The sequence below is a fragment of the Lethenteron reissneri genome, chromosome 30 (genome assembly GCF_015708825.2).
Source record: "Lethenteron reissneri isolate LAM-NWPU_2019-01 chromosome 30, ASM1570882v1, whole genome shotgun sequence".
NCBI classification, from domain to species: domain Eukaryota; kingdom Metazoa; phylum Chordata; class Hyperoartia; order Petromyzontiformes; family Petromyzontidae; genus Lethenteron; species Lethenteron reissneri.
Window position 1 is genome coordinate 310,810 of NC_083808.1, and position 27,929 is coordinate 338,738.

At 50.0% G+C, this 27,929-nt stretch overlaps 1 protein-coding gene across 1 annotated transcript in view; it reads right to left on the reverse strand.

Moving 5' to 3' along the window:
- Positions 1-27,929, reverse strand: part of LOC133349342 (voltage-dependent L-type calcium channel subunit alpha-1D-like) — a 180,603-nt gene that overhangs the window by 40,870 nt on the left and 111,804 nt on the right. Inside the window, 12 exon segments of the mRNA XM_061562693.1 lie at positions 325-441; positions 1,642-1,769; positions 2,398-2,499; positions 2,981-3,083; positions 3,303-3,399; positions 4,370-4,497; positions 4,994-5,153; positions 5,763-5,854; positions 5,996-6,061; positions 6,946-7,086; positions 7,686-7,721; positions 13,224-13,307. Coding sequence (XP_061418677.1) covers positions 325-441; positions 1,642-1,769; positions 2,398-2,499; positions 2,981-3,083; positions 3,303-3,399; positions 4,370-4,497; positions 4,994-5,153; positions 5,763-5,854; positions 5,996-6,061; positions 6,946-7,086; positions 7,686-7,721; positions 13,224-13,307 — 1,254 coding nt within the window.

Below are 27,929 nucleotides of genomic sequence, written 5' to 3' on the forward strand. Positions count from 1 at the left end.
ATTTATTGATTTAATATTGTTTTATTTCATGTTGTTTTTTATTCTATTTTATATTATTATATTTGTATATTTTTGCCCACTCAGGCAAGGCATGGGCTTTCTCCGGGTCCCCCGGTTTCCTCCCATGTGTATATTAAACACGAGTCATCATTAATTGGCTGAACACATTTTAAGCTAAAAACCCAATGTGGCAGGACCCTCCTACGACGCATTGCGGCTCTCCTGGATAAATAAGCACATTCCCAAAAATCCACAATGCATGTGTGCGCTCGGTGCGTGCCAGGCAGCCCAAAAGTACCACCGATTTCTGAAATTTAGAATTACCCGGAATATGCCCTCCTCGCCATCAGCGCCACTCTCCAGGTCATCGTCCTCCTGCAGCTCCCCCGAGATCGCGCGTCGGATCTCAGGGCCCATGTCGTGCAGCGTTCTTAGCCCAGCCTGTGTGACGCGCGCATGGGTACATGCATGCGTGTATGTGCACATATACACGCACGTGTATACATATACACAAATTGTTTACATACATGCGTGGACTCATACAAGTATAAAAACAAAGACAAAGACCACCCATATATCCATACAATTAAACAACTATGCTTTAATTTTGTATAAACATTGTTAAGTTGTTTGGTATAGGTTTTCATATAAGCTCTCTTGGGTTTCCGACCTCACCTGCACACCTTTTTTTACCTTTTTTTATTTGCACTGTTTGTCTTTCACTTTTTTGAGCGAATAAACCATACCACAGAGGCTATCTCTTAGGTTCTTTTGGTAAAGTCACGTAGATAGTAAAACAAATAAAAAATAGATCACAACGTTTCGATCGCAACAACAAGCCATCGTCCTCAGGTGAAAGAGAGAAACATGCCTCTGTCACGAGGCATTATATAGAGGGGGAGAGGGGAGGGGAGGCCGCAAAGGGGCGAGAGGGTGGGGATATAATTCAAAGAGGGCTTGGGTGAAAGAGAGAAAAGAAATGTGACAAGGAAGCTGAGATATAAAACTTAACAAAATGTTGAAATGTAATGCAACTCAGAGAGTCGGCTAGCACAACAGTTAACACTTTACCTGGTTGATCAACGTCCTTCCAAAGATTGCTAAATTTTGCATCCCTCTTCTCGGTTTAAATTATATCCGAGTTGTGTAGAAAACCTCCCCTCCTCCCCCTCTATATAATGCCTCGTCACAGAGGCGTGTCTCTCTCGTTCACCTGAGGATGATCGCTTGTTGCTGCGATCGAAATGGCGTGATCTGTTATTTATTTATTTCCCTATCTATGTGACTTTACCGAAATAACCTAAGAGTATGATATCCTGCAGTGACGAAAGCTTCTAATCACCATAGAGGCTGTTGGGGCAAGTGCTGATTGGGAGCGCCTATCAGGGCCAGCACGGTACACGACAGGGTCGGGTGACAGTACCACGCCTGGCAGCGGTTGTCTTCCGCAGCGCTCATGTTTACACCCTCCACGAGGTTCTCATTTATGACTGAATTTATCTTGGAGAGGTCCAGGACCGGATGCAGATATTCGTTACAGAAGCTGGCCGTGCGTAGGAATTTAACTGTGGTTGCCAGGTTCGTGGTGCAGCGCGCTATCCACTGCACCTCGCCCTCACACGGGGTTCGCTGGACCGTCACCTGCAGGGCGATGGTGTTCCTAGGCCCAATCCCCAGTGCCCCCAGCTCCTTGCGCTTCTTGAACTTGCGGAAGTAGTCCTGGATGAGGAAGGTGGCGTAGAACTTCCCCACGGTCACCTCATCATCTGCTGGACAGGGCAATGTGATGCACGCACGCCGTGTGGTGGCCGGACGACGAGGTGGCCAGGGTGGGTGATGAGGTAGGGAGAGGGGGGGCAGGCGAGGACGAGCAGGGGAGTGAGAAGGGTGTGGTGGCGGGGAGGGGGGCAGCAGCAGATAGAGCCTGTAAGCACCATGCAATCTGGCACCCTGCTGTTAACAGTCATTAATATGATTGCTGTTTAACGCAGTTGCTGGGCACAGACCCAAAAGCACAAAAATCTCATGCGGTGAAAAACAATCAGCAACTGTTGACTTTGTAATCGTAAGAGTTGACACGTTTCTTGAATTGAGTAACGTTATTGTAAGAGTTAAGAGAAGAGACGATGGTGATGGGCGGAGGAAATCCCATAGTGAAGCAGTGCGAGGGAAGAAGCAGAGCGATCATTGTCGTGGCCTGTAGTGTGGCGAGTGTGCGAGTGGATGAGTGATTGAGTGAGTTGTTGTGAGCTGCAGTGTGGTGGTGGGACACAGTGCGGTAGATGAGGCGAAGCAGTCAGTCCGCTAGAGACAGATTCCTCAACATGGGAGGAGGAATCGACGTGTGGAGTTGGTAGGACTTCACTTTGTTGACACAGACAGCCAAGCAGCAATCACCTCCAGCAGGGGGAACCACTTGATCCAAGAGCTTCATGTTTGTCCGCTTCCAGATTTTCTTGATGACAGCTCGCAGTTCCTCGTTGGCCTGCTCAAGGTTTCCTGCAAGCACGTACACTCGCACATATCTGTTCATGCCCCAAACACTTGCGACATAAATTACTTCATAAATGTCACCCATAATAGAGGTGTTTTGGGTTAGATCACGTAAATATAAATGTGTCGTTAAACCCGCCACCACCCACCACAGCCAATTAGTAAAGTTTGTCACGTAAACAGAACATGCCAATTCGTTACTAGTACAGCACACCGGTGTGTTGGAGAGCAAATCCACAACATTTACAATCCGAGTACGACGTGTCGCCAGTAATTACAACCAGCTTCATCAGGCGACGGCCAGAATCTGTTTCGTTCCTTAAATAGAGGGAGCTATGTGATGGCGTCACTTGTGATCTTACAATAAATGTTTGGCTGAGAAATCAACTCAACTGTCATTGCACAGGAGTGGCAGAGAGATGAACCGTTGATCTGGAGAGAGGATATTGGTGGTAATTAGTGGCAGGGACTGCTGTGCGCTGCCTACCGTCCGTTTTGATTTTGAGCGAAGTGCGGACGAGGGCAAAGAGCGTTGCGTTGAACATGACGGTGCCGTCGCTGTTGAGAGGCATGTTCATGGAGACGAGGCGCTGTGGGGGACAGTGGCACGTAGCATGGAGGTCAAGAGGTCGCAACACCCACAGCGGGGGACGGCCATTGCGAGCGAGAACTCAGGAGATCGACAGTCTTTTGAGAAGCAAGCGGTCGAGTGGCACGGTAAGCTCAGAGGCGTTGCGGTCCAATTGCGTATTGCCAATTAAAAAACGTCGTAGTTTTTCGTGCGGGAACCGAGATTTGGGTTCGCTCACCTTGCAGGCGACGCGGTGCGGGCACAACTTCCCGAAGCCGAGGGGCGGCTGAATGCGTCTGAGCAGCGTCACCACGTCCACGTGCTTGATCCGGCCCCTGTCGCCGCACGCGCAGAGCGAGGTCACGCTGCCAAACTCACATCTCGTCAAATCGGTCAAAACAAATGTCATCTCATCATCGCGGTGTCCAGTTGTGGTGACACTACCCAGCGCGGTGACGTGCTCGATGCCTGTTGCAGAGGTTCGCGGTTCGAGTCCGACAGGACGCCCTGGTTAGTAGTGGGTGTATTAATGGTTAAATATACACCATCAGTTAACTCAATGGGCATTATAGAAATAAGATCAAAAACCAAACAGAAATCAGAGTAAAAGCAACCAGATTACAGAATAAATAGAAAATACGGCATCAACATAAATAAATGTTAAATCAAATTTATTTCCAGTGACAAAAACTGGTTCAGTCAAGTAACTTTTATAAACCATTCGTAGTAAAATTAAGCAACAGAAATCATCCGCATAGATTCAAGGATGATTATTGCACTCATGTGTGAACAGACAATAATAAAATGTGAAACAGACTTAGGGTGATTACTGCACGAGTGTGCACACAGACAAGGATTATAAGTGAAATACAACTGCGAATGAAGCTATCGCAAAGATCAACAGGCTGACATGACTTTGTAACTTAGGTGGGAGAGCAACCAAGGACAGGACAGAAGCAATGCAATTCCATGTGTTTGTGCCAATCGCAGAGTCTGAGTAAGTATCAGAATAACTGTCACTCGAAGTCTCGAGGGATAATGGTTGATGGAGTGGCAGCCAGGGAATAGAACATGTCCGAGAGGACGTCCAACGAAAAGATGGAGCCATGATATCAGTTGATGTGCAGGTGCTGGTTGGATTGCTGCATTGTAGGATCGTGAGAGATGGCGCAAGCTTGGGGAGGCCTTCATCCAGCAGTGGATCAATCATGGCTGGTTATGAAGATTCAATGTTGTCTGGGTGGACTGTGTATCGGGGAAGGTGGGTGACTAGGCCCCGTATGTTGCCCATTGATGGTCACTCACTTGGCCTCGGGGTCGTACTCTGCCCAGATCCTCTTGAACTCGTCCAGATGGTGGGGACCCAGGATGGACCAGTCACGTGTTAGGTAGTCAAAGTTGTCCATGATTACGGCCACGAAGAGGTTGATGATCTTTGAGAAGGAAACAGAATATGGGTCAAGGCGTCCCTATGATCCAAGGAGCATTGGGTGATATCCTGTCTCTATCTCCTACCTCGACCCCCTGTCCCCCAACTCTACCCCTATCCCTGTCTCTATCCCCTACCTCGACCCCCTGTCCCCCAACTCTACCCCTATCCCTGACTCTATCCCCTACCTCAATCCCTTATACTCGAGCTCTGTGGTTCTTAAACTTGTGTGCAAGCATCCCCTTGGGGTACGAGATGCCCTTTCTAGGGGTGCGAGACATGGCCAGATTATTTTAGAAGGTAAATCATCTAAATAACTAATTAAGCACGGGGACGTAAGTACAATAACTTTGTTTCATCAAACTCTATGCTTTTATTAACATTAAAAATGGTTAACGATTAAGAACCAAAGGGGTGTAAGGATGCAGTAAAGGTGAAGAACCACTGCTCTAGCTCTACCCCTATCGCTGGCACCACCCGCTGTCAGTGCCTGGCAGTACCAGGAAGGCACAAAGCATGTAGAAGCTGACGAAGTAGAAGATGGCAAAGCTGGATCCACAGGAGAACTCCTCGCCCACGCTGGCGTCAGCGTCAGGGTCACAGCGCCGGCCCGGCATGCAGGCCAGCATGATGTCCTGCCACGCCTCGCCCGTCGCACACCTGTCCGGCGGCATAGCGGCACACGTGAACACGCACACCAATGCAAAGATCCCCAGCGTAGTGCCATCGGTGCTGCTAGCGAGCACCTATGAACATTGACAAGGCATCACCTCCTTGCCGGGCCGCCTTTATCTCATCAGTGGTGATATTGACACACCGCAGCACTCGTTTAAGGCTGAGTCGACCTAGTTAAGTGCCAGGAGCTTTCAGATTTTCGACACTGATTTTATCCTTGACTAAGAATCGATATTTTGGTCACTGGGTTTGAGGCGCAGTGCGTGAATGCAAGTGTGTGTGTGAAATTGTGGACACACACGCGCGCATGCGCGCTTGTGTGATTCCAGCTCACAGCTAACACCAGTAATGCTTATCTGAACCAGTCATGGGACTCCCCAATGTAGTTTCGGCCTCAAAAGAAAAGAAGGTACAATGTGTAAAACATCACCATGAGAGGGACAAAGGCGGCCAGTCGAGGCGTTGGGCAGCCACCCCCTTGTGTGCCGTATCAGCCTTCATGGGTGCTGCTCGTTAACAGCACTTGCCCCAATAGTCTGTGAAGCCTATACAGGGGTCTCTGTGTTTGTCTTTGTGTGTGCACGTGCATGACACCTGAACAGCAGCAGCACGGCCTGCGGAAACGTCTGGAAGTTGTTGTTCCTGTTGATCTGCGAGCCGTCTTGCATGGCAATTTTACCGAACATCTGTTCCGACGGAAGCATACACGCAAACAAACCACACTCAAAGCGTTGCTCCGTAAGATGTCACCGTTGTGTTAAATTTGTATTACGTAAAGAAACTTTCGCGAAATCTGCAGAGGCCCCGGAGCCTGGGGGAATGCTGACCTGCATGCCAATGACGGCGTAGATGAAGAAGAGCATGACAATGAGGAGAGCGACATACGGCAGGGCCTGCGGGGAGAAGTGCGTTACGAGGGTAGCGAGCAGGAGAGCAGTCGCCAAGTTTATAGAGACGGCTACCGACACTAGCGATCAGCCAGGTGGCTGACTAACAGAGCAACCAGCTAAGAAGCTACCCAATCCCTCAGTGCCTGCAAATGAGCAAACCACCACCACTCATTCATCCAACTGACCAGTCACCCAACCAACAAAACAACCATCGAATCAACATCCCAAGCAACAACTCAAGCACCAATGGACCAACTAACCACCCACTTGCAGACTCCACAATCAACCAACCCATCCACTCCACGGAGCTCCATGGCCTCTACTCAATCATTGAATGATGCACATATCCACTCACCCACCCACCAACCTATATGACCAAATACTCAACCACTCAACCAGAGAATCATCCAAAGACAAAGATCCCCCTTATCGCACCTCCAATTAGCACGGTCGGCCACATATGGTGCGAAAGAAGTTCAAAATACATACATACAAGTCCTGTTAGTGTGCACCTATGAAGGCCGGCATGGCACATGAGGGGGTGGGTGGCCAGGACCACTTTTAATCACCTTTGTCTCCCGAGTTGCAATGTTTACACACCACACCAGGTACTAATTTTGGGATAAGTCGACCGAGGGGAAGCTTGGGACCGGTTCAGATATTCAGTCGCCGCTCACCAATAAGTGGCAGTGACGTCACCGTGGCGATTGCGCTATGCTGGGTGCACTTTGAGGTCATGTGACGTGTCGAAGGCCTGCTGGCAGGAGGTCACGGAACAGATCCAGGTGCCATGGGTTGACTGAGATGACTGGCAGCGTCCTTCACGAGCCTGAACCACCCAGCTACCCACCAACCACTCAACCGTTAATCGCTGGTCCTCAACACACCTGGAAAGACTTGATGAAGGTCCAGAGTAGCGTGCGGATACCCTCGCCGCGGCTCAGCAGCTTGACGAGGCGCAGCACGCGGAAGAGGCGGAAGAACGTGATGGAGATGCGGTTGTTGTCCTCGGCGGCGCTGCCCGAGTTCTGCAGAAGGAACCGCGACGGCGACGTGAGCAGCGGCAGCGGCAGCCTCGCAACGACGATATCTTCAGTGCCCTCGTCCTGACCCCGATCCCTGACCCTGACCCTCGGATTCAATAATAATCATAACAGATAAGCAAATAATGTATCCTGCCCATATATGTCCCTCCACAATATAGAACGTATTTTCTAAACATACCATCAGCCCTGTGACTTTCTGGGAGTTCACCAGCATTGGTTCAATCAAGCCTGATGAGACATTGCACGTCAAATCTGTTCCAGAGTTTGCTTCTGTTGAACCAATGCTGCTGAAATGATTCACTCTCAGAAGGCTGTATAGCCGTTGGAAGGTGTACAAATATTTTATTTTATTTTCACGTGGAGAGACAGATATGGGAAGGAGGCAAACTATCTGCATACCTGCCTGACACAGGGTGATGTACTGCTCAATGCGAGTTCAATATTCAAACGTCTTCACCTCATGAGTTCGTGTCAAGAATAATTTTAAGAGACACGTTGAGGCGGCTCCCTTAACGGCCTGGCTTTGCCAGCTCACGCGGCGGCCTCTGCCGCTGGCTCCGCTGTGGGTTGCGCGTGCTTACCAATACGACTTCCGTGAGGGTCGTGTGCTCTGGCGTCTTTAGGGACAGCACGGGCAGCACACAGAGGGCGGCACACAACGGGAAGCGGTGAGGTGGCTCGCGCCGGCGACGCTGTCGTGAGAGACGCCACTTCTCCGAAAAAATAATCCTGCTGCTAACGAACCTCCCAGCTGCCGTCGAGGCCGGGCTGGGCGATGGAGGGACCACGTATCTGCACTAAGTTTCTGTCGGGACCGGGTATATGCCTGGTAGTTACATAGGTAATGATTCACCCCTGCCCACCACCGATTAGATGAGATGAAACGATGATGCACCAACTGTGTCTCATTTGTCCAGGTTTATTCGGCCTAATAGCATCGTCATGTCACGTGTGGCTAGGGTTGAAAATAGTGTGAGGGTTTGGTTCGTGGTTAGGGTTACAGATAGGAATAGATTTGGAGATAGGATTGGCTTGGTGATGATTGGGGACAGAGTTAGGTTGGGTTAGGTCATATTTCTGACTGAATATTTTCCGGTTTGCAGGTAGATTGGTTAGGTGGCACGTCACGAGTATTAGCCATATTGAGAGGTACACTGAATGTTGTGTCCCAGATATGCCGGGTGTGGAAATGCATTGCGTGTCACCAGCCCAGACAGACCCGACTGAAGCCAATCCCTGGTTGGCTGGAACGGCTGTGTGCAGCACAGGTTCTCAGAGAAGCAGCATTTCACATGACACGGAGTATCACATCGACGCCCGCCAGACCCTCACGACACTCACCGGGAGGGGGCAAGGGCGGACACCAAGGGCTGGGGGCATCCACACGGACCCTGTCCGCCCACCACCTCTACTTAACCCTCAAACACCTGCCTTCCCCCCCCCCCAACCCTAACCCCACTCTATGAATCTTCATCTCTCCGCAACTATCCGGTCGGCACTGAACTCTCACTGCTGCTGCTCTCTCTGTTGCCATTTAGTTCGCTGCTGCCCATAAATCCACTGCTGCACACTTTTCTGACCCTTAATTTGGGGTACCATGATGGTGAGATGTTAACTACCTCGTTATGTATACAGAGTGTCGTGGGATCGATCCTGACCCTAATGCCTGCTGTATAGTTTGAGTTTGCATATTCTCCCCGTGTTCGCGTGGAGTTTTCTCCAGGTTGTTCGGTTTTTCCCTCCAGGTTAAGAAACATGTGTTTAGAGTATTTGGCGGCGATACATTTCCACACTATAATCCACTTTGTTGAATTTTCATTTGTGGCTATATAGCTCAGTGAGCATTACCTGGTAAAATAAATGAGAAAAGTTAACAGTTTTTAGTTTTGATTCACTGCTGCACTCTGCTGCCCTTAAATTCACAGCTGCAATGTTCTGATGTATTTTAATTCACCGCTGCACAGTGTTGCACTTAAATCACGACTGTCCTTTAATTCACTGCTGTATACTCTGCTGTGTGAATTCCTCGGCCTTTGTCCGTGCAAGGCGGTGCGCTTGACTTGCTCCTCTACCATGCCTCTCCCCCACCTCCAAACCAACCTGGCACAGCAGATTGTCCCTGGCTTTGCTGTGAAGTCTGGACTTAAGAGTTTAATGATTTCAACAGTTAATTCAATCTGACACTGCACAATCTATGAGAAAAGCCACCACAGCAGGAGAATGCTGATAACTAGAAACACATATTTAGCAGCAAGCAAAGGTGTAATGTTTATAAATAGCAGAAGAACACGACTCCCATCCATACGCCTCACATGCATGTCGATAATGATCTCAGCCTTGTTAAGGAAAACAACTCAAGAGCTGAATATCCGCCCGGGTTTAGAAGAGACGTTAGAACGTCCACATATTAAATTCTTCTTAATTCGGTGGTCTGAACACTATTACGGTTGCACGTTCAGCTCTTGAGTTGCTGGTCTAGACAAGGCTGAGAGCATCATTGTACATGCAATGTGGTGGTCTAAATGCCTGAGGGAGTACAAGTCTGCGTATTCTTAAGTCTAATACTCATAATTTATTGTCATCATCTTATCTAGAAGAAATACACTAAGTCTCAACTCTCTAGTGTCCTGTTGCATTGGGATGATTTGCCAATTTGTGTTTGTCCGGTTACAATTGAGTAAAAATGATTAACAATGTTGTTTTATTTGTACACGGCATTATTAATGTAGATTGCAGATTGCAACGCTGTAGAATGTGTAACCACAGCAGGAAGGCAGTGAGAACTCCTGCGTACACAGCACTGGGTCTCAGGCTGCACCACCACGTTCAACAGAGTAACCGGATGTCCCTTTTACCCTCCTTCTCCCTCCGCCTTCTTTCCTCATCCTGGCCAACAAAGGGTAGGGCCACCACCTCTCCCACAGTGAAAACCCGGACGTGTTTCTCAGTCGGCCTAGCCATGTAATCAAAACCGTGCAGTTTACTGCAATAAAGTTCAGCACAAGACCGGTAGGAGATCTCGATACATATCTACTCCTGCCACCCGAACACTGATGACTAATGGGCATGTGGCCGCTCCACAAGAGTACGAGCCACTGGCACCACCACGATTCGTAGAGCAATGCTGGTCACATTTCAGTGGGTATGTCTCTCCTGCTCTTGACTCCCCAGGACAGAACGAATGGGATGAGTGGAAATGAGAAATGCGAACAGAGAAACGCAATGAAGGTTCATGCTGGGAATTACACAGAGAGACACAGAGAGGAGCACACAGATCAGGGAGCAAAAAGTAGGTTAGAGACAGAGACATCATAGTGGTGGTCGAGGACCATTAAGTGTCTCATTGGGCAGGACACGTCGCTATGCACAAGACCGGTGATGAGATGGTAGTCAGAAGAGGGAACCACAACACCACTGTGGGGATGGACCACAAGCGGGACTTTACGTCGCATCGGAAAACAGTAAGCCAAGGTGAAGGTGTGAGGAGGCTTTCATCCAGGAGCAGATAGATCATGGCTGCTGCTGATGAAATGCGTACAAGTGTCCTTCAATTTACAATCGTACGGCTTACGAAATCTGGCATAAACGCAATTGATAGACAATGGGACACTTTTCGATGAACGAATTATAATTTCCGCGTTCACAAATTTTAAACGGCAGGCGGCATGAGATCACCCGGGAGGCTGCGTCATTCGTCTGCGACAGTGTCACGGTATCCCTGTAGTGCAAACAGTGACGCCTTTTAAGGACAAATGCATGTCTCTCGCAAGTTGAGGGATAACTGTAATCACAATTGATCGTCGTCGATGGGAATCACGTTTTTGCGTCTGTGGCTCAAAGCAAGAAGCAGTGGACAGCAGAAGCAGACGGAGCGTGAAGCCGCGTGACACCAAGCGTCACGCTCCCCCGGTACCAGGCCCCAGCCGCGTGTGTGACTCAGGGTCCCCCCCCGTTACACTTCATCTCCGTACACCACAAAGACGAACAGCAATCACCAACGGAAATGTAACACGAGAGTAAATTTAACTTGCAGATTTATGATTCATAATTGACTTTTGGATTGGGCAATGTAGTTATTTAGTTAAACTTTTATTTGTTAAACCCACCACCACCTGATGTAGTCAAACGAATGAAAATGTAACGTGCACAAGCATTTACCGCCCCTATTCGTATCGTTGCAGCTCACCATGGGTGAGCTGAAGAACAGTTCTCACAGCTACATTTAGCAATTAGGTTTGCGACATTTCACTTCAGAATTGGTCTTCAACTCATCGGTGAGCTGAGGGAAGAGTAATTAGCATGTTGAACGCTTGGTCACATGACAATTTAATTTGTTTAGCTAAGCTGGGTGGTAGAGGGTTGTATAAGACAAATTTGGCGACATCACGTGACATAACCCAAAGAATAAAGACTCAGGAGGATAAGTGTCACCAGTGAATGCAGATTGCCTGAGCAGCAGCAGCAGCAGAAGTCACACACAGTGCCATACCCAAATAAAGTTTCAAATGCGTTCCGACGGGTTCTGACATTGCTGCTGCTTTGGCTTCGTTACAGTCGGAAGGTTTTGAGGCAGATGGGTCAGCAATGGCAGTGAGGCAGTGAAGCAGCGGGGGGGGGGGGGGGGCGTGGGATGGATGGGGGCCAGGGCAGAAGGGCACTCTTACTTACGTTCATCTCTGTGATCGCTATGTCAACGATGCTACCCACAACTAGCAAGGCGTCAAAGGCGTTCCATGCATCCGCAAAATAGTGCTGCATGCCAGGAAGATCGAGACAGAGAGAGACGGAGAGACAGTAATGGGAGACGGAGAGACATGGATAGCCAGTAATGGAGAGACAGAGACAGACATAGGCACAGAGAAAAGACGGACATTGATTGTAGAGATACAGCAAGACAGAGACAGGAAGAGCCAGAGAGATGAAGAGAGAATGTGAGACACAGAAAGAGAAAGATGGAAACAGCGAGATTAATAGAGAGATGGAAAGACAGCGAGAGAGAGAGAGAGACAGGAGATGGAGAGAGAAAGCACAATACAGGCAGCGTGAGAGGGCCAGACAGACAGAAGGAGACACATAGAAGCAGAGACATGGACACACAGAAACAGAGAGAGAGAGACATCGGGGACAGTGACGGGGAATGAGAGAATAGATCAAGGGCAGAAACACAGAGAGAGAGAAGAATAACAGATTAAATAAAAACGAGAGAGCGGTCACTGCAAAGTGAGGGGAGGGTGGGCGGCAGCGGCCTGTCGTGACCGCCGAGCATTTCGCAAGACAGCGCTTCCCCGAGGCATCCACTCGGCCCCTCACCCCCCAGAAGGACCTGGAGTCGGCGCCCACCTCCACTCGCGAATTTGCTCTGCGCTCTGAAACAAAGCAACCCTGTGGTGAAAAGCTCGCCCCGGCGTGTGCCGCGGCTACACCCTTTCTCCCACTCACTCCGAATTGGAATCGTCACGAGCCCTGCGAACGTTTCGTTTTTCAGCCACTGCGGCCCAGTCGCGGTGCCAAGCAAAGCGACGAGCAAGGAAACAAGGCCGGAGACCAGGACACAGAGCTGTGAGCGGCAGTGAGGTGGCGAGAGCGCTGCGGAGAACACACGGTCGGTCGGATCGTCCACAGCCTGAAGACAGAACCCTCGAGAGAGAAAAACACATTTGCAGAGTTAGTGGGAAACACGAGGAGGAGGATGAGCAGAAGGACGACGAGTAGGATGAGGAAGGTGGAGGATGATGCAGATGTAGAAGGGGAGGAGGAGCAGCAACTCCATGAGGTGTTGGACCCACAGCAGGTTCAGGCTGCTCGCGGGCAAGGGTTGGTGGGGAATGTGTGGTGGTGAAAATGTACAAATATGTTTAAGATTAATAAACAACTCAATTATGAATCATAAAGTAGCCTGTGAAACCCTACAAGTTGATTTAACTCTGTAATTTGTGGCTATCACCAGGAGTCAATGCCCTTCTGCTCACTTCCCAATGCTTTGCTCTCAGCCACCCTGCGCCCCCCCCCCCCCATTCTAGAGCCCGCATGCAAGCAAACACTTGGGGGGCCCCACAGGCCGAGGAGTCAGCCACCCCCCACACCACCACGAAACCTCATCCGCGTCACTCGGTACTCACATTCAGCTCACTCAGAATGACGTCAATGATGCTGCCAATTACGATGAGGAAGTCAAACACGTTCCATGGGTCGCTAAAGTAACCCTGCGTGAGGGAGGGGCGGGGGGAGAAGAGGTGAAGGAGTCAGCCAGATCAGCTTCTCTTGGACATGTTCACCTACCACGTAAGCGCACTCCGACCGCACACGGGACGCATGCGGTGTACCACGCAACGCGACCCACGCAAGGCAACATTTGTCTTGTGACAAATTTCATCAGCTGTCCCTGCAAAGGATTGTAGGACACAAGCTTGGCAGCCACCTTGAGCCCCCACACTCAACGTAATAACATTACAAATACATTAACCCCAAGTCTTCTTACAAAATACACTAAACCTGCGGGGAATGCGCGGCTATGTTACGGATGTGTTGGCACTTTAAGCAAAATTGGGATTTTTGTGGCAATTATAGCACGCAGGTGAAAAGACATCTCAATGAAATACAGGAGCTCTGTCGTCCCTCTGCATAAAAGTCCCACCACCTATTTAGCCAAAATTTGGTTTGGTAGTTTTTGCCATGGCTCAATTAGATCCGGTTGAACATTACAAGGATGTTGTGCATGTCCAGCGCAAAAACCAGAAGGGAATTATCTTCGACACTCGCCAGGTTTGTAGAGAAGACTTCAAGGGTGGGACCTTGTTTGTTTAGATGTTTCTGAGGTGGACCGTTTTCTGAAAAATGTACTGTTTATAAGAATGTTATGTGCATGTGCAGCACACCCACACATGCATTTAGTTATTTGCGTGTGGCGTGATCGCGCGGTGGTGTCTACGTCACAAGGGTTAGGGTTGGGTTAGGGTTGGGTTAGGGTTGGGTTAGGGTTCGGTTAGGGTTGCGTTAGGGTTGGGTTAGGAAAGGATTAGGCTTAGGGTTGGGTTAGGTTTAGGGTTGGGTTAAGGTTGAGTTTGGGTTATAATCACAAATAATTACTGTAATAATTACTGCAAGTTTTGTAAATTCCACATTGCCATGATGGGAGTTAGTCTCTCCACTTCATATAAAGTGCCATATTCATTGAAGCCTATATAGCTATTTATTATTTGCCTGCTTCATATATTTTTTCCTGCACATATTTTGTACACATCCCATCATGAAATAAAAAAAGCTGTGCGGCTGATGGAATGTGTAAAAATTACGTGCACAAGTTGTTATGTCGAAAGACGAATATGTAAGGAGGCATATTGGGTTCACATGGATGCTCCTGCCTATTTTGTCCCACGTAGGTCGTGCAGGAGAGACAGCGACTCGATTGTCTCCCCGCCGAGCCAAGGATGGTGCTTGGAGTTCTGGGCCACGTGGGAGACTGTGCCATCGCCGTTGCAATGAAGGGAAGAGTGAGGTCTGGCACTCCAACGGTAACAATGGCACCGCTGGGGCTAACGGTAATACCGTAGCCAAGTCTCCAACCCACCCGAGTAAATAAAAATCAATAAACAATTACCGTCGCACACCAGTGATGGACTGCTATCATTGTGCAATGTTGTTATTGTCCTTTTAGTGCTGGAAAGCTCTCCGCGGGCAATTGAGATGTGGTCATTATTTTACAGTTCCATTTACTGCAGGGCTTATGTTTTTATAAAAAAAATGTACTATAATAATGATGTGCAGGAAAACTCAACAAAATGTTGATTTCTCATTTAGCTTTCCCCACATTGTTTCATGGCATAGCCTCTGAAACCAGGAGGGTAGCCAGCACCAGGCAATACATAATGCCCAAAATGTTGGCTTATTGGATAAAGTAGCTTAATTTGGTTGGCCCATCTATAAACATTATGCCCTCAAGCTCTCAAGATGAATGGATATTCAGACAACACAATCTGTAAAGCTATCACCCCAACTGTTGGGAAAGAACCATCTGAGGACCCAATCAAAACGATCACCTTGCTATACATAGCAGGGGTCAACAAAAATACTTCCAAAATCTTGAGCAAACACAAGATCCAGGTTCGATTTAACACAGTACATAAAATTCGTGATCTGATCCCATCTGTAAAGGATGTGATCCCTGACATGCAATACCCCGTTGTCTACAAACTAAGCTGTGTCTGCGGCAGTAGTTACATTGGGGAAACTAAGCGACATGTCTCGGACCGTGTTCGTGAACATAAGGCAGATCTGAAACACAGTAGGACCAATACCTCGGCCGTGGCTGATCATTGTTTTAATGCGGTGGGTTCACACGAAATTGATTTCTCTAAGACGAAGGTACTTTGCAAGCCCACTGGCTATCAACAAAGATTCGTGCATGAAGCCATCCATATATACAGACACAATTACAACCGAGAAGATGGGTACAAACTTAGCAATCATTGGAAGGACGTTATCAACCAGTTTAAGTCATAACTGGCTGTGATGTTCCCATCCTGCCACCTTCCCATGTTAGTTGTTATTTTCGGCTCTCCCATTTTACATTAACAGGTTAAATTTCTCACACCAACACGGCCGCCTTCGCATGCCGACCTAGACGTGGCAGTGGCTCTGCGATCTCCCATGAACATGCTAATCTCTCACATTAACATGCTAATCTCTCACATTAACACGCTACGCTCTCACATTAGCATAGCCACCTCAGCGCGCTCGTCGTGGAGGTCGCTCACCCATCTGCCATTAACATGCAAATTTTACTTGGCAGCTCTTTAATTGGTGGAAACCCCACCGCCTTCACGGTCGTCGCCCACCACTCACATGAACATCAGCTGCCCCGCCCACCACTCACATTAACATCAGCTGCCCCGCCCACCACTCACATTAACATCAGCTGCCCCGCCCACCACTCACATGAACATCAGCTGCCCCGCCCACCACTCACATTAACATCAGCTGCCCCGCCCACCACTCACATTAACATCAGCTGCCCCGCCCACCACTCACATTAACATCAGCTGCCCTGCCCACCACTCACATTAACATCAGCTGCCCCGCCCACCACACACATGAACATCAGCTGCCCCGCCCACCACACACATGAACATCAGCTGCCCCGCCCACCACTCACATGAACATCAGCTGCCCCGCCCACCACTCACATGAACATCAGCTGCCCCGCCCACCACACACATTAACATCAGCTGCCCCGCCCACCACTCACATTAACATCAGCTGCCCCGCCCACCACTCACATTAACATCAGCTGCCCCGCCCACCACTCACATTAGCATCAGCTGCCCCGCCCACCACTTACATTAACATCAGCTGCCCCGCCCACCACTCACATTAACATCAGCTGCCCCGCCCACCACTCACATTAACATTAGCTGCCCCGCCCACGCTGCTGACATTCGGGCTGCGCCCATTTCGGGCCTTTATAAACAGTTTGCCTTCAGAAGCTAACCCCCTTTTCCTGATGACGACCGCTTGTGTTGCGATCGAAACGTCGTAGTTTTTTGTTATTTTCTTTGAACCTATCTACGTGACTTTATCGAAAGACCCAAAGAATATCATGCCCTCGTTAGACAAAAGCATTGCGATTGTATCAACCATAAAATACCATGGGCTGTCTTCTTAACACTCAAAATACAATGGGCGATCTTCTTCACTCAAAGCACCACGGGCAGTCTTCTTCACTCAAACTACCATGGGCAGTCTTCTTCACTCAAACTACCATGGGCTGTCTTCTTCACTCAAACTACCACGGGCAGTCTTCTTCACTCAAACTACCACTGTCAGTCTTCTTCACTCAAACTACCATGGGCAGTCTTCTTCACTCAAACTACCATGGGCAGTCTTCTTCACTCAAACTACCATGGGCTGTCTTCTTCACTCAAACTACCACGGGCAGTCTTCTTCACTCAAACTACCACTGTCAGTCTTCTTCACTCAAACTACCATGGGCAGTCTTCTTCACTCAAACTACCATGGGCAGTCTTCTTCACTCAAACTACCATGGGCAGTCTTCTTTACTCAAACTACCATGGGCAGTCTTCTTCACTCAAACTACCATGGGCTGTCTTCTTCACTCAAACTACCATGGGCTGTCTTCTTCACTCAAACTGCCATGGGCAGTCTTCTTCACTCAAACTGCCATGGGCAGTCTTCTTTACTCAAACTACCATGGGCAGTCTTCTTCACTCAAACTACCATGGGCTGTCTTCTTCACTCAAACTACCATGGGCTGTCTTCTTCACTCAAACTACCATGGGCTGTCTTCTTCACTCAAACTACCATGGGCAGTCTTCTTCACTCAAACTGCCATGGGCAGTCTTCTTCACTCAAACTACCATGGGCAGTCTTCTTCACTCAAACTACCATGGGCTGTCTTCTTCACTCAAACTACCATGGGCTGTCTTCTTCACTCAAACTACCATGGGCTGTCTTCTTCACTCAAACTACCACTGTCAGTCTTCTTCACTCAAACTACCATGGGCTGTCTTCTTCACTCAAACTACCATGGGCAGTCTTCTTCACTCAAACTACCATGGGCAGTCTTCTTCACTCAAAACACCATGGGCTGTCTTCTTCACTCAAACTACCATGGGCAGTCTTCTTCACTCAAACTACAATGGGCAGTCTTCTTCACTCAAACTACCATGGGCAGTCTTCTTCACTCAAACTACCACTGTCAGTCTTCTTCACTCAGAATACCACGGTCAGTCTTCTTCACTCAGAATACCACGGTCAGTCTTCTTCACTCAAACTACCATGGGCAGTCTACTTCACTCAGAATACCACGGTCAGTCTTCTTCACTCAAACTACCACTGTCAGTCTTCTTCACTCAAACTACCATGGGCAGTCTTCTTCACTCAAACTACCATGGGCAGTCTTCTTCACTCAGAATACCAGGGGCTGTCTTCATCACTCAAAATACCAGGGGCAGTCTTCTTCACTCAGAATACCAGGGGCTGCCTTCATCACTCAAAATACCATGGGCTGTCTACTTCACTCAGAATACCACGGGCTGTCTTCTTCACTCAAAATATCATGGGCTGTCTACTTCACTCAGAATACCACAGGCTGTCTTCTTCACTCAAAATACCATGGGCTGTCTACTTCACTCAGAATACCACAGGCTGTCTTCTTCACTCAGAATACCATGGGCTGTCTTCTTCACTCAAAATACCATGGGCTGTCTACTTCACTCAGAATACCACAGGCTGTCTTCTTCACTCAGAATACCAGGGGCTGTCTTCATCACTCAAAATACCATGGGCTGTCTACTTCACTCAGAATACCACAGGCTGTCTTCTTCACTCAGAATACCATGGGCTGTCTTCTTCACTCAAAATACCAGGGGCTGTCTTCTTCACTCAAAATATCATGAGCGGTCTACTTCACTCAAAGTGGTGGTTTAAGATCCCATGGCGCAATTAGAAAAATAGGAGACCATCTTGTGCCAGCGCCACGGTTCAAGTTTGCCAAATTAGAAGAATGACAATGCAAGTTACACTCAATTGGGACTGCACATTGCATTAATCGCCCCTACTGCGAAGCGACTGCAGGCTATTGTCTGAGAAACATATTGCCTTCTTTGTGAAAGCCTCGCGCCATAATACTGGCCCAATTACCGCACGTATTAAATTTAGTATTAAATTATTATTATTTATAAACCAGTGGTTCCCAACCTGTGCTCTGCGGACTACCGTCGGTGTGCGCAAGGTCGTGGGAAGTGGCTCGCAGACCTCGAGCAGATACAGCTTTCACTCGTATATGGACGTTCGGTTTACAAATGTTTGTGTTCACGCAATTGACAAATTATGGACATTAACGAAATTGAATATCCACGTGTATGAGATGTCACGCGGCTTGTGTCATGAGATCATCAAACAAGGACCACCCGAGAGGCCGCGTCATCCATCCGCGACAGCGTCGAGGTGCTCCTGCAGTGCAACGGTGACCCCCCCTCCACATCTCATTCTCAGTCATTCCAACATGGAGATCTTTCGGCACGATCCCTAAGTAGGTAAATCATTTTTGTTTTAAATTAATTATTATTCAATCGTTTCAATATTTATGTTCTTTTTGTTTTTTTAAATGTTTATATTATGAAAAGTGATCAGGATGTATACTTTTTAGGTTAGGAATAGAGTAGTGATTACTAAGAAACAGATATCAGATTTTTCGTATTATATTAATTTGAAAATCCGTTCCCATTTACGAAATTTAGTTTTACATCTTTTTAAAAAAAAAACGCATCTCCTTTAATAAATCGAGGGATCCCTGTACTGCGAGATCATCCTCAAGATGCCCTTTCTCTTGACTAACCATTGGACACCGGTTGAGAATGTCTTCGTGACTCATCAACACAGCCAGCTCTTGACTGACAGCTTTAACATTTGATGGAGGATATCTCTACAATTAACAATTGCACCGTCATCAATTTCACATAACGGTGCAGGATGATGTCATAGGAAATCAATCCTGATGTAGTTTGTGATGTAATGAGAGCACCACAATTGGTGGGGGCTGTGTAAGTTGGAATTTCCACACGTGTGAGCTTGCGTGTCAGGCCCATAACATGCTCCAAACAGAGTTTTGGTTAATAATTTCGTCTTATTTTTTTTAATCTGTGCCACTCACGAGACTAAACGTTTTACATGTGTTGCATATGTTTACATAAATACAATAAATACAATGTACACTTCCAATTATATTGCCTTGGTAACTATATGTCACTGAGACAATTTGACTGGCTAGCTTTACAACAACAGCCAGCCTCCATTCACCACTAAGTGACCGTGACGTCATCACAGTGGTTGTGTCAGGGAAGGTGCACTTTTGAGGCCACGTGAAATGTCGAAATCTAACTGGCAAGAGGTCATGGGACAGACCCAGGTGTTACGTCACAGTGTGCTCCCCACTGCCAACTCACTGCGTAATCAACGTTTTTGGGTTAGATCGCGTTATTTATAAATGTGTCATAAGCCTCCACCACCCGACACGGCCAATCAGCAAAAAAGTGTCACGTTGACAAAAGACAAATAGTTCACTATTTTACCCCACCGGTGTGTTGAAGTGTGAAACCACAACATTTACAATTTTTGAATACGACGTTTCGCTGGTAATTGCATCCAGCATCATCGGGCAATTCGCCAGAATGGTGAGGCTCTGCTCTTGCTCCCGGTCTTAAATAGAGCAGCAGCAGGGTGACGTCATCATTTAACTCATCAGGTGCAACGATTTGAGGCGGAGGGGGGGGTATTGTAATTATATACTAGATTAGTAATCAGGTAATTGTTACGATGTGAGTTGTAGATCAGTAATCAGTTGTAATGTGTGTTATTGTAATTATATGCTACGTTAGTAATCAGTTAATTAGTATTTTTCCCCTATAAGGAATTGTAATATGTATTATTTAATAATACGCTTCCAGGCCGCACTAAGCCTGTAGCTGTCTGAGCGGTTAAAGTTATTTCTGTTTCTCTCAATTTCAATGGATTCTCTAATTAGTCTTGGCCAGTAGTAACTAGTTTTACACAACACTTCAACGTTATCAAAATCATTTGAGTGTCCCTGTTGGCAAGCATGTTCTGCAACTGCCGACAGTTGTGTTTGCGATAGTTTAATATTTCTCTGGTGTTCTTTTAGTCTTACACTAATGTCCAATATAGCATCTGCCACATAAACAATTAATCCGATATACACCTTCTGTTGATAATTTAGGTAATTCGTCTTTAGTGCAAGTTACTTGTTTTTGAATGTTGTGTCCTGTACCAAATCTTACTGTAATGTTTTGCTTTTGCTAAACACGGGCTAATTTGTCAGTTACTCCTGAGATATATGGTATTTTAATTGTTTTAACAATCTGATCGCTTTCAGCAGTGTCGCTTTGTGATCGTGATTTGGCATTTAGTGCTCTGTTAATTTGAGCATTATTGTAGCCATTCTGTCTTAGTGCTTCTTTAACATGTTTAATCTCTCTTACTAGACTTTCACCATCTGACACTGTTTTAGCCCGATGTATGAGCGTCTTGATAAGAGAGGATTTCTGAGCTGGGTGGTGATGCGAATCTGCATTCAGATAGGCATCAGTGTGCGTTTGCTTTCTGTAAACGCTGTGTGTTATTTTACCATTTATGCCATGTCCAAGTAAAATATCCAGGAACTGGAGTGTGTTATTCACCTCCATTTCCATGGTGAACTGGATGGCCGGGTTTTGTGCATTGAGATGAGTTAGCCTACGTGTTAAAACGAACTCACTGCGTATTAGCTACCTGGTGCTCTGCATATTGTTGTGAGCGTCGCTCCTCTGCTCTCCATTGTTGTTGGAGGGTGAATGCCTCCAACTACCCATTAGCATCCTTTCAAGAGCTTCCTCCATAGAGGCAAGTCAACTCAACTCCACATCCTTCTGTACCACATCAGCCCATCAATTCTCGAGCCCATGCAGCATCCATTAACCCCCCTCTATTCGGCCAAATTGAAGCTGTTTGGCCATGCGGTGACTAGGCATGTGGGCTAAATGACCAGCCTCACCTGGCGGAGGAGCTCAAACTGTGCCAAATGTAATCCAGCCTGGTTCAACCCAGATGGATGGTATGCAGGCTATTCGCAATGTTTCAAGCAGGTGACAGCGACGCGGCCACGCGATCGCGCAACACGCAAACAAATCAATAAATGCGTGCATGCGCTGGACATGCCCAGACAATTCTTATAAATTGATCATTTTTTAGAAAACAGTCCCACTCAGACACATCTAAACAAACAAACTTGGCAAGTGTTCATGATAACTCCCTTGGGGCTTTTTCGCTGGACGTGCACAACATCCTCGTAATTTAAATGGGATCTAAATCATCGTGTTGTGAGGTCGTCTGCGGCAAATCTACCAAACCGATTTTATGAAAAATTGGTGGCGGGACTTGTTTTTGAACTTCTTTTTGGACTCGTTTTTGGAAAGATGACAAAGCTTCCAAAGTCAACTGAGATACACATGCACGCAGGCACGCGCACGTGCAATGCATGTCTTACACAGGTGCTGCGTGGCTGTACTTCCACGTGTGCGCACACACACGCACGCACGCACACCTCCATTCGCCAGAACGTCTTTGCAAATCAAATAGTCGCGTGCCATGCTTCACCCAGTCCTGCACGCACCCTCACGCACCAACGTACACGCACGCATGCACACCAGTCCAGCTCCGCTGATGGTAAAGCCATGGTTACACATTACAACGAACGCGCACGCAACCCACTTGCTCCGTAGCTCGCATCCACATGCACCTCACTCAAGCGAGCAGCAAAGCAGTGCTGTGTGAGCTGTGTGCAGGTCCAGTGCATCACAAGCAGTGCGCAGAGCATGGTGTGGTGTGCATGGTGTGGTGTGCATGGTGTGGTGTGTATGGTGTGGTGTGCATGGTGTGGTGCATGGTGATGTGCATGGTGTGGTGTGCATGGTGTGGTGTGCATGGTGTGGCGTGCATGGTGTGTGAATGGTGTGGTGTGCATGGTGTGGTGTGCATGGTGTGGTGTGAATGGTGTGTGTGCATAGTGTGGTGTGCATGGTGTGGTGTGCATGGTGTGGTGTGCATGGTGTGGTGTGCATGGTGTGGTGTGAATATTGTGGTGTGCATGGTGTGGTTCATGGTGTGGTGTGAATGGTGTGCATGGTGTGGTGTGCATAGTGCGGTGTGCATGGTGTGGTTCATGGTGTGGTGTGCATGGTGTGGTGTGCATGGTGTGGTGCATGGTGTGATGCATGGTGTGCATGGTGTGGTGTGCATGGTGTGGTGTGCATGGTGTGGTGTGCATGGTGTGGTGTGCATGGTGTGGTGTGCATGGTGTGGTTCATGGTGTGGTGTGCATGGTGTGGTGCATGGTGTGGTGTGCATGGTGTGGTGTGCATGGTGTGGTGCATGGTGTGGTGCATGGTGTGATGCATGGTGTGGTGTGCATGGTGTGGTGCATGGTGTGATGCATGGTGTGATGCATGGTGTGGTGTATAGTGCAGTGTATGGGGTGATACATGGTGTGATGCATGGTGTGGTGTGCATGGTGTGGTGCATGGTGTGGTGCATGGTGTGATGCATGGTGTGATGCATGGTGTGGTGTGCATGGTGTGGTGCATGGTGTGGTGCATGGTGTGATGCATGGTGTGGTGCATAGTGTGGTGTATGGTGCAGTGTATGGTGTGATGCATGGTGTGATGCATGGTGTGGTGGATGGTGTGGGGCATGGTGCAGTGTATGGTGTGATGCATGGTGTGATGCATGGTGTGATGTGCATGGTGTGGTGCATGGTGTGGGGCATGGTGCAGTGTATGGTGTGATGCATGGTGTGATGCATGGTGTGGTGCATGGTGTGATGCATGGTGTGGTGCATGGTGTGATGCATGGTGTGGTATGCATGGTGTGGTGCATGGTGTGGTGCATGGTGTGGTGCATGGTGTGATGCATGGTGTGATGCATGGTGTGATGCATGGTGTGGTGTGCATGGTGTGGCGCATGGTGTGATGCATGGTGTGATGCATGGTGTAGTGTGCATGGTGTGGTGCATGGTGTGGTGCATGGTGTGGTGCATGGTGTGATGCATGGTGTGATGCATGGTGTGGTGTGCATGGTGTGGTGCATGGTGTGATGCATGGTGTGATGCATGGTGTGGTGTGCATGGTGTGGCGCATGGTGTGATGCATGGTGTGATGCATGGTGTGGTGTGCATGGTGTGGTGCATGGTGTGGTGCATGGTGTGGTGCATGGTGCAGTGTATGGTGTGATGCATGGTGTGATGCATGGTGTGGTGTGCATGGTGCAGTGTATGGTGTGATGTATGGTGTAGTGCATGGTGTGGTGCATGGTGTGATGTGCATGGTGTGGTACATGGTGTGGTTTGCATGGTGTGGTGCATGGTGTGGTGTGCATGGTGTGATACATGGTGTGGTGTGCATGGTGTGATGCATGGTGTGGTGCATGGTGTGATTTGCATGGTGTGGTACATGGTGTGGTGTGCATGGTGTGGTGCATGGTGTGGTGTGCATGGTGTGGTGCATGGTGTGGTGCATGGTGTGGTGTGCATGGTGTGGTTCATGGTGCAGTGTATGGTGTGGTGTGCATTATGTGGTGTGCATGGTGTGCTTTGCAGCCCTCTCAATGTTGTACAGCGTGTGCTGCTCTGCAGCGTGTGCTGCTCTGCAGCGTGTGCTGCTCTGCAGTGTGTGCTGCTCTGCAGTGTGTGGTGCTCTGCAGTGTGTGGTGCTCTGCAGCGTGTGCTGCTCTGCAGCGTGTGCTGCTCTGCAGTGTGTGGTGCTCTGCAGCGTGTGGTGCTCTGCAGTGTGTGGTGCTCTGCAGTGTGTGCTGCTCTGCAGCGTGTGCTGCTCTGCAGCGTGTGCTGCTTTGCAGTGTGTGGTGCTCTGCAGTGTGTGCTGCTCTGCAGCATGTGCTGCTCTGCAGCGTGTGCTGCTCTGCAGCGTGTGCTGCTCTGCAGTGTGTGCTGCTCTGCAGCATGTGCTGCTCTGCAGCGTGTGGTGCTCTGCAGCGTGTGCTGCTCTGCAGCGTGTGCTGCTCTGCAGCGTGTGCTGCTCTGCAGTGTGTGCTGCTCTGCAGCGTGTGCTGCTCTGCAGCGTGTGGTGCTCTGCAGCGTGTGGTGCTCTGCAGTGTGTGGTGCTCTGCAGTGTGTGGTGCTCTGCTGTGTGTGGTGCTCTGCAGTGTGTGGTGCTCTGCAGTGTGTGCTGCTCTGCAGTGTGTGCTGCTCTGCAGTGTGTGGTGCTCTGCAGCGTGTGCTGCTCTGCAGTGTGTGGTGCTCTGCAGCGTGTGCTGCTCTGCAGCGTGTGCTGCTCTGCAGTGTGTGGTGCTCTGCAGTGTGTGGTGCTCTGCAGTGTGTGGTGCTCTGCAGTGTGTGGTGCTCTGCAGTGTGTGGTGCTCTGCAGTGTGTGCTGCTCTGCAGCATGTGCTGCTCTGCAGCGTGTGCTGCTCTGCAGTGTGTGCTGCTCTGCAGCGTGTGGTGCTCTGCAGTGTGTGGTGCTCTGCAGTGTGTGGTGCTCTGCAGTGTGTGGTGCTCTGCAGTGTGTGGTGCTCTGCAGTGTGTGGTGCTCTGCAGCGTGTGCTGCTCTGCAGCGTGTGCTGCTCTGCAGTGTGTGGTGCTCTGCAGTGTGTGGTGCTCTGCAGTGTGTGCTGCTCTGCAGTGTGTGGTGCTCTGCAGTGTGTGCTGCTCTGCAGCGTGTGCTGCTCTGCAGCGTGTGCTGCTCTGCCGTGTGTGCTGCTCTGCAGCGTGTGGTGCTCTGCAGTGTGTGGTGCTCTGCAGTGTGTGGTGCTCTGCAGTGTGTGCTGCTCTGCAGCGTGTGCTGCTCTGCAGTGTGTGGTGCTCTGCAGCGTGTGCTGCTCTGCAGCGTGTGCTGCTCTGCAGCGTGTGCTGCTCTGCAGTGTGTGCTGCTCTGCAGTGTGTGGTGCTCTGCAGTGTGTGCTGCTCTGCAGTGTGTGGTGCTCTGCAGTGTGTGGTGCTCTGCAGTGTGTGGTGCTCTGCAGTGTGTGCTGCTCTGCAGTGTGTGGTGCTCTGCAGTGTGTGGTGCTCTGCAGTGTGTGCTGCTCTGCAGTGTGTGCTGCTCTGCAGTGTGTGCTGCTCTGCAGTGTGTGGTGCTCTGCAGTGTGTGCTGCTCTGCAGTGTGTGGTGCTCTGCAGTGTGTGCTGCTCTGCAGCGTGTGCTGCTCTGCAGTGTGTGCTGCTCTGCAGTGTGTGCTGCTCTGCAGCGTGTGCTGCTCTGCAGCGTGTGCTGCTCTGCAGTGTGTGCTGCTCTGCAGCGTGTGCTGCTCTGCAGCGTGTGGTGCTCTGCAGCGTGTGCTGCTCTGCAGCGTGTGCTGCTCTGCAGCGTGTGGTGCTCTGCAGTGTGTGCTGCTCTGCAGCGTGTGCTGCTCTGCAGCGTGTGCTGCTCTGCAGCGTGTGGTGCTCTGCAGTGTGTGGTGCTCTGCAGCGTGTGCTGCTCTGCAGCGTGTGCTGCTCTGCAGCGTGTGGTGCTCTGCAGTGTGTGCTGCTCTGCAGCGTGTGCTGCTCTGCAGCGTGTGGTGCTCTGCAGCGTGTGCTGCTCTGCAGCGTGTGCTGCTCTGCAGTGTGTGGTGCTCTGCAGCGTGTGCTGCTCTGCAGTGTGTGCTGCTCTGCAGTGTGTGCTGCTCTGCAGTGTGTGGTGCTCTGCAGTGTGTGCTGCTCTGCAGTGTGTGGTGCTCTGCAGTGTGTGGTGCTCTGCAGCGTGTGCTGCTCTGCAGTGTGTGCTGCTCTGCAGTGTGTGCTGCTCTGCAGTGTGTGCTGCTCTGCAGTGTGTGCTGCTCTGCAGCGTGTGGTGCTCTGCAGCGTGTGGTGCTCTGCAGTGTGTGCTGCTCTGCAGTGTGTGCTGCTCTGCAGCGTGTGCTGCTCTGCAGCGTGTGGTGCTCTGCAGTGTGTGCTGCTCTGCAGTGTGTGCTGCTCTGCAGTGTGTGGTGCTCTGCAGCGTGTGCTGCTCTGCAGCGTGTGCTGCTCTGCAGTGTGTGCTGCTCTGCAGCGTGTGCTGCTCTGCAGCGTGTGCTGCTCTGCAGTGTGTGGTGCTCTGCAGCGTGTGCTGCTCTGCAGCGTGTGCTGCTCTGCAGCGTGTGGTGCTCTGCAGCGTGTGGTGCTCTGCAGCGTGTGCTGCTCTGCAGTGTGTGGTGCTCTGCAGTGTGTGCTGCTCTGCAGTGTGTGCTGCTCTGCAGTGTGTGCTGCTCTGCAGTGTGTGGTGCTCTGCAGCGTGTGCTGCTCTGCAGCGTGTGGTGCTCTGCAGCGTGTGGTGCTCTGCAGTGTGTGCTGCTCTGCAGTGTGTGGTGCTCTGCAGCGTGTGCTGCTCTGCAGTGTGTGGTGCTCTGCAGCGTGTGCTGCTCTGCAGTGTGTGCTGCTCTGCAGTGTGTGGTGCTCTGCAGTGTGTGGTGCTCTGCAGCGTGTGCTGCTCTGCAGCGTGTGCTGCTCTGCAGTGTGTGGTGCTCTGCAGCGTGTGCTGCTCTGCAGCGTGTGCTGCTCTGCAGTGTGTGCTGCTCTGCAGTGTGTGCTGCTCTGCAGCGTGTGGTGCTCTGCAGCGTGTGCTGCTCTGCAGTGTGTGGTGCTCTGCAGTGTGTGGTGCTCTGCAGCGTGTGCTGCTCTGCAGCGTGTGCTGCTCTGCAGTGTGTGGTGCTCTGCAGTGTGTGCTGCTCTGCAGCGTGTGCTGCTCTGCAGCGTGTGGTGCTCTGCAGCGTGTGGTGCTCTGCAGCGTGTGCTGCTCTGCAGTGTGTGGTGCTCTGCAGTGTGTGCTGCTCTGCAGCGTGTGCTGCTCTGCAGCGTGTGCTGCTCTGCAGTGTGTGGTGCTCTGCAGCGTGTGCTGCTCTGCAGTGTGTGGTGCTCTGCAGTGTGTGGTGCTCTGCAGCGTGTGCTGCTCTGCAGCGTGTGGTGCTCTGCAGTGTGTGCTGCTCTGCAGCGTGTGCTGCTCTGCAGCGTGTGGTGCTCTGCAGCGTGTGGTGCTCTGCAGCGTGTGGTGCTCTGCAGTGTGTGCTGCTCTGCAGCGTGTGGTGCTCTGCAGCGTGTGCTGCTCTGCAGTGTGTGCTGCTCTGCAGTGTGTGGTGCTCTGCAGCGTGTGCTGCTCTGCAGCGTGTGGTGCTCTGCAGTGTGTGCTGCTCTGCAGTGTGTGGTGCTCTGCAGCGTGTGCTGCTCTGCAGTGTGTGCTGCTCTGCAGTGTGTGCTGCTCTGCAGTGTGTGGTGCTCTGCAGTGTGTGGTGCTCTGCAGCGTGTGGTGCTCTGCAGTGTGTGCTGCTCTGCAGCGTGTGGTGCTCTGCAGTGTG